We start from the raw sequence: 12,149 nt of genomic DNA on the forward strand, positions 1-12,149 counted from the left end.
CGTTACTGGCGTCACAAATCATTACCATGTCTAATAATAAGCTTTCGTAAATTTTTAACATTACACAGCCGCATTCATCGATCTCCATCATTACCCATATTTATGACACAATTCAATTCTTTAATTCTTGATCCGGATATAAGATATAATATAGGCGTCCGTAAGCAAGATATTCTGGAAACAAATATTCGTTTCATGAGTAGCGTTGAGGAACAAAATTGGGAAGGTTGGGATTATATTTTTACAGATGCCTCTAAAATCTCTGTTGATGATTGTGTTGGAGTTGGTCTAATTCATTGGCAACATAAAATAATTCAAAAGATTAAACTTCCTCCTGAATCCTCGGTTTTTACTGGAGAGTGTTTTGCTCTTTTAAAAGCTTTAGAACTAGTTATTTTATTAAAATCTAAAAGTACAATCATATTTTCAGACTCAAAAAGTGCACTACAATCTCTTGAAAAATTTCCTTTCCAAATGAAACTTTGTTATCCTATTATTTGCGAAATACGTGATAAGCTTTTAATATGTTCTCAAAGAAATTACACCGTTATCTTTGCATGGATTCCAAGTCACAGTGGAATTAAAGGAAACGAGAAAGCCGATGAGCTTGCTAAAGAAGCTATAAAGGATGGAGACATAGTCCCATACATTAATTATTGTCATGATTTAGCTGCTCTTCCGAAAACCCATCTTTGGGAGTCATGGAATGATGTTTGGTTGAGAAGCAGCAAGTTCAAAGGCAAACATTATGCTGAAATTCAACCCAGGATCCCCAGTAGACCATGGTTCTTTGAGGTTAAAAGTTCTAAAACTGTCACTTCTATCATTTCCAGAATGCGTTTAGGACATGTTTGTACACCTCATCATTTAGCAAGGCTTCGTATTATTGATAGTAATATTTGTGAGTGTGGAGAAGATATTGGTGACCTTGACCATATTTTCTTTTCTTGTTCCCAATATGACCGTACCTCCTTTCTGAATTCTTTACAATCACTTCATGTTCCGTTTCCGACTAAAATCTCCTGTCTTTTGCTTTATCCTTTATTGTATTATAATGTATTATCTTCTTTCATAATCTATAATAATATTAAGATGTAATATGTTTATGTACATATTTTATTTTTAACCAGCTTATCCCTTTATTTCCTTTTGATGTCTTTGTTTATTATTTTTTTGCGCGTGTAGTTTCCCAACCTTTTACTTGAAACTGGCATAAAGTTGAAGCTGTTGCCATAATATTAAAAAAAAAAAAAAAAGTATTAAGTGTTGCCGTTTTATTAAACATGATATTTAATGTTGTTAAATAATTAAACTTAGGGGGAGCGTTCAAGTATTACGTCACGCAATTTTTGGAGATTATTGACCCCCCCCCCATGTAACGCGCCGAAACATTTTTCTGTACCCAAGTGCAGTACTGTACCCAGTATAGTAAAACGTTTCGTTACCACCTAGTGACTCTTTATACCTAAAAGTTATCATTATGTGGTGTAAAGTATTGGAAAGTCGAATATAATATTTAAAATAACGCGTAATTCAATCCCGACCCCGCATCGTAACGTTTTACAAAAGGACCCCCTCCCCCCCAAAATTCGTGACGTAATACTTGAACGCTCCCTTATTTGATTAATAAAAAATTCTTAATTTCAATAAAAACGCAAAACAAAATCTTCGTAAAACAAGTAAACAAAAGGATTTCGATTAGAATATTTATAACAGGTAGGTCCTATTTAAACATTCTTCAAAACAGATTTGCAAACTTGAGTAATATTAAACTCCTTACTTTAATGTCAAGGGTCTTTTGGACTTTTCATTATTAACAACTGAGTGACCTTTAAATAGGAATTACGCTGCGAATTTATATACATTTTCTACTTAACTACTATATACTTTTGTTGAAAAGATTTACAACTACATAAAGCATAGGTTTCAGAACGCCGTAGACCGTTTATTTTTCCACTATTATCAGCATCTTATGACCCTATATATAAATTCCAGCAGATACGATCGGGACACCTAGCTTATCAAGAGTGACCTGCCCCGCGATTCTGTAACTCACTTTTATGCTTAGCTAACCTGTTTGTTATAAATAATAACAAAACGTACAAAATTTATACAGAAATACTATACTGCGATAAGTTACAGAGCCTCTTTCATGCAACTTAAATTATTATCTTTATTTTTTTAAACAGGGGAAAAACGGACAGGTGGCTCATCTGATGTTACGTGTTACCGCCCGCCGCCCATGGACACTCTCAATGCCAGAGTCTCTGTGACTACCTACAGATTGTACTAAATTTATGGTTGAAAAAAATAAAATTCCGTATAAGATTTTTGTACTAAAATGTAATGTATTAAGAAAAATACATATAAGTATTTAAAACAAATGATTTCAGTATTCTTATCTAGATAGGTACTTTAAGCCTAAATAAGTTTGACAGATGAAACATGAAAAAGGTTTGGATTTTTATATGAAAATCCGTAATTTCCAAAGTTAAACGCTGAAATTACTCACAAACGACGTTGCTGGTAAGTCAGTTTTTACTTTATGAATTTCATAAATTGTTCACAGAGCGTGATTATACTTCATAACGACACAGGCAGCCATATATGTGGTTATCGTGAATGATACAAAAAAAGCTAATTCTTTCATCATTGTCGGTATCCTTGTCACATAGCCAATAGCAGCTATTATCCTGGCCACGACATATACTCTTAGGAGAGTAATAGCGGTTACAGGATCCGGCGATGTTGTCATATACAGACCGGCTACCAGCCAAAAAGGAGTCAAATTCTTCAAATCACTTAAGTTAGCACGCTGCACTTTCTCTGGATGACACACGATAGAGGCGAGGGGTTTTAAAGCAAGCAATTTTAAGGCTAATAAAGCTGAATATAGGTAATAACTCTGTATGAGATTACCACTATTAAAATTGGCTTTAGAACCCATTTTTACTGGAATTTTATGTTATTTTTGTGAAGTTCTGTTAGTTATGTCAAGATGATTGATGACAAACTTCTTTAATTTGACAATCTACCATAAAGCTTCATTATTCCTATAGATTCTAAAAAATCTATAGGCGGTTTCATTTTCTGTCTCTTTCATTATAATTTTGTTACAGTACCACATACTTTTGTTGGCCGGTAAGAGCATCGCTGTCATGGATATTAGTATTGTCAGTAAATAAATATTAACCATTATGAGGGGAATAATTAGAAGTCATGCAGGCTAACTTAATAATTTATTGAAATGTCTTTAAGTAAAAAAATGTATATAGAAAATACAGTTCTAGACTTAAATAAATGTGACTGAACCTTAGGAACAACTGATATGATAGGTTTTGTTACGGTCTGTACTTTTAATATATTTTCTTTTAAGATAGCAATCAGAACCGTTCGATAATTAAAACTTTGCCGTTGTAATTAAAAATGCAAGGAATAAAAATAAATACATTTTAGTTGGATTTTTATTAGATAGATGTATTTGGCAGTTAATTGACAATGTGAGTCTAACATTTCAAAATGGCGACAGTAGTACCAATGTCAGCTGCCGGCCAAGGAAAGTATGTGGCACTCACTGTAAAGGAGTTTTCCGTACTGTCTATACATCACCTTATGTCATTTTTGATGGGACGGGACTTCGGCGTGCAGAATACATTGCATGATGTCATTTTAACACCTGCTCTCCCAATATGTCTACAATGGTTCAAGACTCTTTTTCGTATTAATTAACAATTCTTGTATAGGAATACCAACTAACCGGCTTAAACGTAGGTACCTACAGTTTCCGTCTTTGACATATTTACTAAATTGTAAACCATTACAGAAAATTAATTTTCAGTATTTCAAACCTTCATCAGCGTACAAAGTTGCTAAATGGAAAGTAAATTCCGATAACCTTTAATTTTGTAAAACTCGTTCCAATGCGGGCGAAGGAAATAGTTTTCTCTTTATACTTGATAATTAGAATTCAACTTATTACCGCTTAGTTTATACAATAATAAATAAACACCCTGTATTCGATTTCATTCAATACCAAGGTTGTTTTGCAAATTAATAAAGTTATCTGCTATACTAAATATTACATCACATTTTACTAAAACGAATCGACCCTCGATTTAATATTGTATAAGCTAAGCAGTAAAAAGTTGAATTCTAATTTAAATTAGCTTATTAGTGAAATAAATAAACCAAAGAAATACCTATAACTGACAAATCATTATTTTACTTATCTTTAGAGTCATAAGAAAAAAGTAAACGGTCATTTTCAAAGCAATTTTCTTTATAATGAAGATATTTTAGGAGCTACTCCAAAACAAGTTGCCCTAAGTTATTTTGCAAGGCAAATCGTATTCCACGGCTGGGATACAAATGGAACTTTTAACAGAATCATAATTGAATTGGCTTTATAACGATAAAAAAATAACCTGTAGGTGGGAAATATGGCCTTGGGAAAAGTTTAGAATCTTATATTTAAATTATATGAAAAGTTTAATCATATCTTTGTACATGTTTAGTCATTTGGGACATGAAGATAAACATTTAGAGGCGTTTCTCTTAATAACCTTAAATTTCTATATTTATTGTTTTCTTTGCAAATACTTGTTTAGCTTTCTGTATCTGAGACGGGTCATCAATTTCTCGATCTAAGCTGTTTACCACAGGATATTTGGTTCACCGTTAAAGCATGCGTAAATCAAGTCAAGTCAAAGTCAAAAGTCATTTATTCATATAAGTAACACAATGTACACTTATGAACGCCAAAAAAGAAATATACATAAATGCTTCTAATTTTACATTTACTGCCAGTTCTCAAACTCTTGTTCCACCTGACATCTTAAGTAATAATAATATGTAATAAAATAAATTTAAAACAAATATTTGTCCTCTATCAGCAGGAGGCATGGTGAAATACACGCACTAACATTCTCGTGGAAACAATATAATAATAGAAGAATGGGTTAATTAGAAAGATAGCACACGCACATAGAAAAATCCACATCAGGAATCAAAGACACAAGCTCAAAGGGTTAAGAATCGCTCACGCACTTCTAAATAATATATTACTTATATATTTCTATTATCTATACATCCAACATAATATACTATTTTACTCTCTTGACAACATCAATACAAAACTAGCTCGCATCAAACGCAAACAATAGTTGTGCATCGCAAAACGAAGAGCAATGACGTCTCACGACTCACCATACTGACGTGAACGTAGATATATGGGGCATAATACAAGTCACCCTGTCCATTCTCCAGTTATATTTCACAGAGAAAACCCTCCACGCTTCTCCTTGATTGCAACAAAACAAAATGGCCTGTGAAAATTTATGTGCACAGCGTTTGGAATTTAATTTTAGTTTTAGTAACAGTATTCTCATAACACGATATAACCGGGAGTGTAGAAAGTTGTTACGTGAGGCTCACGTAATTAATGCTTTTGTCGTGCCTTTGTTTAATTTCATAGCTCAATAAACAGGAATTTAGCTTATATCTAGGCAAAGAAGCTTTATGCCCGCCTTCCACTGCGAGCGGAACGGACCCATTACGGACTCCGCTATACTCGTTACGATGATTTTCATACATGTGCTTCCACCAAAGCGGAGACGAGCGCAGCGGAGAGAGCGAGTTGAAAGAGTCACATATGAGGCTAGCGAGTTTTCCCACGGAAATGAAAATGAATGAAAATCATCGTTACGAGTATAGCGGAGTCCATAATGGGTCAGTTCCGCTCGCAGTGGAAGGCGGGCATAAATCAAGGACCACATGAATATAAATCACGTTAGCTACAAACGATTCATAATAATGATTCAGTTCATGTTTAAAAGCAGTGTTGGCCTAGGGGCTTCAGCGTGCGACTCTCATGCCTGAGGTCGTAGGTTCGATCCCCGGCTGTGCACCAATGCACTTTCTTTCTATGTGCATTTAACCCTCTTGGCCACTCGAGCCATTATCCTAATAACCACAGATTTAAATTAATTAGTCTTGGATACAAAGTGGTATGGACACCCTCTATCAATCATTATTGCAATATTAGACCACATGACTGCATCACAGTAGTTGGTTTAGCACATATCACAAGTTGCGGTCGAGATGTGGCGTCAGAAACAGAATTATCCTGCTCAGTGATTGGAAATTGCGTCGGAACTAGAGTTTAATCTAGTGTTTATATAGTTTTGATTGGTTTTAGGTTAAAGGTTTTCAATTTAAAAGGACTGTAGGTTGAATAAGAATTTGGATTAATTCATACTATTCTAATGTGTCTAATATGTAAAAATAAACGTATCTACAAGTTTAGAAATCTATATATTATAACTATACATATGTATTTATTTTTTAATAATTAAGATATTAAATTATGCCAAACAATACATTATTTTATGTCAAAACGTTGGTCAAAACCTGCATGACATACACATATATAGTAATTGAATTGAGGAACTGCTGACAACCGCTGCTGTTTGTATTAATTCAGTTATTTTATTGTTAGTTAATGTAAGCAACAAAAATAATTCTAGTGACCATTATGCTTTTTGAAATAAAACTTTTTCCATCACAGCTCTGCTACTTACCTGTTTAAACTTTTTAATGCATTTTTATTTACTGGAGCGTGAAACGCGTTATGGAAGTTTTCAATAAAGATTTTGTGTCTAGGTAGCATATCGTTTTATATCGCGAGTATCTTATAGTAGTCGTATACTTCATTTCATTTTAAATTAAGCTTTACGCCAATCACAAATTGACATAGAAACATCAATTATAGATTTTATTTTGTTTTAACGATATAAGAAATTGTATTGAGACGTTTGCAATGTTTTCTTTTAGCACTTAATACTTATTTTCTTCTATTGTAACTTATGACAATGACCTGATTGTACGTGTTCCGGTCCGGTGGTGGAGAGGCCGGCTATCTGTCACTCAGGTCTCCTGTTACAGAGACCAGTCTCTCACAAACACTTCCTAATGTTATCATCTTAGTTTAATCATAATAACCTTGTATGTATATGTGAGAGAAGAAATAAAGATTATTATTATTATTATGAGATGAGATACATGACATGGCCGGCAACACCTGGACAAGGGACGCTCAGAACCGACACAGATGGCAGAATATGGAGGAGGCCTTTACCCATAACCGGGTACCCAACTAAATAAACAATTAGTTATTTAATATACTATTAAATATAATACTAACAATAAATTAAGAAAACTAAATACTAACACAGCTAAAGTAATGTTATTTAAGGTTGGCAATAAAAGGCTTTTGAATTTGAATTATTATTATTATTATTTAAGAGAAAGTATTAATAAAGGGAGCTCACTTAAATATGTCACAAATTTTGCCACATAAAACAATTTCTTATTTATGATATGATTAAAGAAGGGTTCTATAAGAATGTAATTACGTCGGCGCCGTGCTGGGTATGTGGATCGCCTCTGGAATTTATTGATTGATAGTTGAGAGAGAGAATATAGAGTAGAATTATAGTGAACTGGCTGACGTCTGCATTTTTACCTTTATTTTAGACAGAACATTTTCGTTTCATTTGGCATTTGGTTTATGTTAGTAACAAATGATTACAATTATTTATTATCTTTTAATTGAAGTGAAACTTCTTTATCGGGGTTGTAAAAAAATTTAGTGTAACATTTTTTTGTTACGCGTCACATTTTTCCGTTACGCGCCATCTTTTGAAGTGAAACTTCTTTATCGACGTATGGGAGAAATTTTGTAGCAGGTTACGCGCTATGTTGCTTTTTGAAGTCAAACTTCTTTATCGGCGTTAGAAAAAAAATTACACACATTTGTCACAATTTTCGGTTACGCGCCATCTTTTTCTTGTCCCTACCACGGTTGATCCGAAGAGATTCGAAGCCATTAGTAACAAAAATATATAATAACGATAACAATGATAGTAATACTAATAATTATATTACAATTAATGAAATTCTGTAATAATCTTAGTACTACATAGTAGTACAGTAATAAGTTAAAATGAAATAATTGTATTTGTATTCATGTCTATGATAATAAAAGCCTTTTGTTAAACTTTATCTAATTTAACTTTAATTAACCAATTTCTGTAAAGTTGCATATAGTAGATCATTTTTCGAAAAATAAGGTCATAAAGAAGTTTTACTTCTTACGTGTGTACACCTAGTACACGCACACATTTTTTTTTAACCTATACATTTCTGAATAATTTATAGTGATATTGCTTATGTCACATAGTTCAACGAGTATTTTGGGATTTGCATTTCTAAGTTTTTCAGTGACAAACGTGAATATATATAACTTTACAATAAAAGCGTAAAAAAGTCATTCCTCGTCAGTTTTGTCCACAAAACCCTCATGAGAAGGGCGGTGGTGGTATCACTTATCATCAGATGGGCCTGTGGTGTTCTTTTGTGGGTGAACTGAAATTGCGTTTCAGCGTAAAATATTAGGCGATTAATATTAAACGCTCGCCCGTCACCGACTTTGTATATCAAAGAGGTCAATAGAATTTATATTAGCTATAAATTTTTACACCTTCTGGCTTCACTGATTTTAAACGTTTAACTTCAGCGGGGACGGGAAATCCTTATAAATCACACTCGTAACATTATGAATCGTTTCAAATTTCAACGCTCTCGATTGCTACCCCGTTGAGCTCTGATAATTTTTGTTATAAATCGTAGAGGATTGACGACTGAACCTGAAACAGAAAATTATTTTTTTTCTAATAAATTTTTATTGAAAAACTCTTTATTGAGATTTCAAGGTATTTAATATTTTGCTTTCCAAACTGGACAAGACTACACTATAATAATTATGTTATACTTCGTGTAAAGGGGTCTTGCCAGATGTATCCTTACAAACGTTGTGTAAAAAAACAAAACATGGCGATTAAAAAATGTGGCGGAGAGTTTATTGCCAGTTCTTCTCTTCCGTTCTACGCCCTTGATTTGAGAACTGGCAGTAAATGTAAAATTAGAAGCATTAATATATATTTCTTTAATGACGAATCACAAGTGTACATTGTGTTACCTACGTGAATAAATGATTTTTGAATTTGAATTTTTAAAATAAGTATATATACTTTAAAACTAACTCCAAAATCCAGTAAAAGAAACGATTTTTCTAAAATGATTATAATATTTATATACAAACTAAAATGTGAGATTACATTTAATACACTTTTTACCGCACACCACCACTATGTGAAAATAGTTGCCCACTAAAGTATTTCCGATCCAATTCAACTTAGAGTCTTTCCAGAAAAGAGCGTAACAATTCTTAAAACTATCAATTATTATACGCACTTATGAGCCTTCTGGCAGGGTGAGTGTCCATGGGCGGCATCGCTTAACATCAGGTGCGCCTCTTATTCGTTTATACTAGTTAAATAGAAAAACAATATATTGTCATTTCATTTTAACTAAAAGCTTAAATAAATGAAGCACCTACAATTTTTAAATTCTATTAGTACTGTTTTCAGTTCACCATTTTAGAATGATGAGGCGGAATGCAGGGCAATCTCCGGGCTGCGGTCAAAGCTAAAATAAAGGAAAACAACTCATTTCACGCTCCAGTAAATATCAAGAAAGTCAACATAGAAAGTATAACAAATGGGCCAGTTCGGTAATGAAAAGTAGCCACGACAAGACTCCGCACTTTACGCAAATTGCGCTATACTCTAAGGTAATTTACACCTATATATTCAGTTAATGGACTGAAACCTGACTAAAGTACTATGATTCTTATAATATATGGGAATTCTACGCTTAACATGCATTCTTGGTGGAATGGAACGTTTTGGGTATGCCTTTGATGTAATTAGAATGTTGAATGTAGCAACAGTATGTAGGAACAATACAAGGAATCATCTATATATATAAAAATGAATTGCTGTTCGTTAGTCTCGCTAAAACTCGAAAACGGCTGGACCGATTTGGCTAATTTTGGTCTTGAATTATTTGTGGAAGTCCAGAGAAGGTTTAAACAGTGGAAAACATAAATAATAAGTATAGAAAAATACTAAAAACGACAATTAAATTTTCCAATAAAATCTGTTGCTATGTCTTTTCAGAAATAAAGAAGTATCTCTTGGATGTCATATATAGGTGAAGTTTGAGGTTGTCTTTGGTCTGTTTTAAAAATGTTGTATTACGTTTTGCCACAAATATATGTAGGTGATACAAAATTCACGAGTTCATTTAGTAGGTTATAAAAAAATTAGTAGTTAAAAAAGTTGCGTATCAATTTATATTTACTGCCAGATCTCAAATCCAGGATGAAGAACGGTCGGTCTGAACTGGCAATAGTCTCTTTCACTCTTAAATTCGACTAGATTTTTTACCTACAACCATTAGGTACTTCAAGCTCCTCATCACATGATGAAACAGTTAAATATTGTAATTAAATAAAAATAGTAGTAACGAAAGTTTCGACTCGTACGCTGGCAGAATTGAAAGCGTTTTTTTTTAATGTTGGTAACCAGTGGCGCGGGTTGTAAATAGAAAAATTGCTAGTTCACAATTATTGTAAATGTACATTCATCTATGTAAAACCATGGACTTATTCTTAATTTCTGCTTTAATAAATGCGTAATCTAGAATAACACTACAACAATATATTATATAACATAGACACGCACAGTGATCGCAAAGTATCTGTATCGATCGTAGACGACGATTGATAATTCACCAATCACTTTGTTTATCCGTCGTACAATGACACGCCGAATTGAGCTAACAAAATGGAAACCATTCAAACCACACCTATTTGCCTTATACGACTTTTATTTATATGTGGAAGAAATTGTCTTGAATAGCGGCTGAATGTTATGTTACCAGAAATATGTTCGGTCAATTCAGCAGCTTTAACACTTCACACACCACTCCACAAATAGAATATTATAGATGGGATAACGTAGATAGAGGATACTGAAACCCATAATAATTTGCCTAAATAAGAATCATTTTATAGATGTATGTCTTCACTGTGTTGTTTTCTTAATGCAGTATTATGTAGGCATTACCTAAACGTTCAAATTATTGCTTCATTTTTCTGGTAATCCTCGACGCAAAGACAGAAGTGTTAAAAGGGCGTGTCGATGTATCGGTCTGTGGCGTTATGACGGTCTTAAACAAATGGCCTATTTAATATGTATTACCCTATATCACTTATTTTTACAAGATTTCTATAAAACTTCGACCTTAAAACCGGTTGAACGTCCCAAAGTAAAAGCCGTGAATAAGGGATTAACCCTCATAAGCCGACTCATGTTCTTCCTTATTGTATTTACTGAAACGAAATTGTCAGGCCAAAGCCCATCGTAAACCATCGCTAGACAATATAAATTTCTTTGGATTTTTCTAATTAGTGATTATCGAAGTTATATTACAAAATACCGGAGGCTTATAGATTCAGTATGTATAAAATAACATTACATATTATTACTTGCATTTGAAATGTCAAAAGTAACAATTATGATAATATTATGGGTTATAATATAAAATAATATACATTGAAATAAATAACTAAACTTAACATAAACTAAAATATATCATTAAAAGGAGTCCCTTTAGGCAAGGTTCCGAAGATACTGGCAGCGTTCCCCCTTTGAATTGCTAGACTAATTCTTTGTCCGAGGTAGCTGCCAGATAACAACAATTTAGATATTCATGTTTCACAATATGGCGCATATGGCGTTTAACCTGGAGGTCCTGGAGTCGCTTTCCGGGCAAAACTATATATCCAAATATACAGGGTGGCCAAAAAGTCGTGGATCAAACGCAAATAGGGGATAGATGAGGTCATCAGATTCAAAAAATTGTTCTACGGGAGGTCTCTAAGGTCAACCCCTGCAGAGTTATAATTTATTTTGCGTTTTATAAGAAAATTGACTTTTTTTTACTAATTCTTATTAAAATTCGAAAAAATCTACATTCTGTATACTTTCATAATATCCACTAGATTGGTACTGATGAGTTCTTGCGTTAGACATACTATTTGTAGTTGTTTATTGAGTGTATTGAAGATAATATTAAGTTATACGATATAATTTTTGTTTACTTCGAACCCCACTGTGAAAAAAAATTACTCTACGAAAAAGTGACCCTGTATTACAAGTTTTGGCGCATTTCATAGGGATTCT

General features: G+C 33.1%; 1 protein-coding gene across 1 annotated transcript; it reads right to left on the minus strand.

Moving 5' to 3' along the window:
• Positions 1 to 2,417: 2,417 nt before the first annotated feature.
• On the minus strand, positions 2,418 to 2,986 carry LOC125062109 (microsomal glutathione S-transferase 1-like). Its single transcript, XM_047667699.1, has one exon. The coding sequence runs from the start codon at positions 2,945 to 2,947 to the stop codon at positions 2,564 to 2,566; it is 384 nt and encodes a 127-aa protein (XP_047523655.1). The 5' UTR covers positions 2,948 to 2,986; the 3' UTR covers positions 2,418 to 2,563.
• Positions 2,987 to 12,149: the final 9,163 nt, after the last annotated feature.

This window comes from Pieris napi, chromosome 2 (assembly GCF_905475465.1).
Source record: "Pieris napi chromosome 2, ilPieNapi1.2, whole genome shotgun sequence".
Lineage (NCBI taxonomy): Eukaryota > Metazoa > Arthropoda > Insecta > Lepidoptera > Pieridae > Pieris > Pieris napi.

Bases quoted from the DNA above. Each gene is read 5' to 3' on its own strand.
- LOC125062109 (XM_047667699.1), bottom strand. From the start codon at position 2,947: ATGGGTTCTAAAGCCAATTTTAATAGTGGTAATCTCATACAGAGTTAT.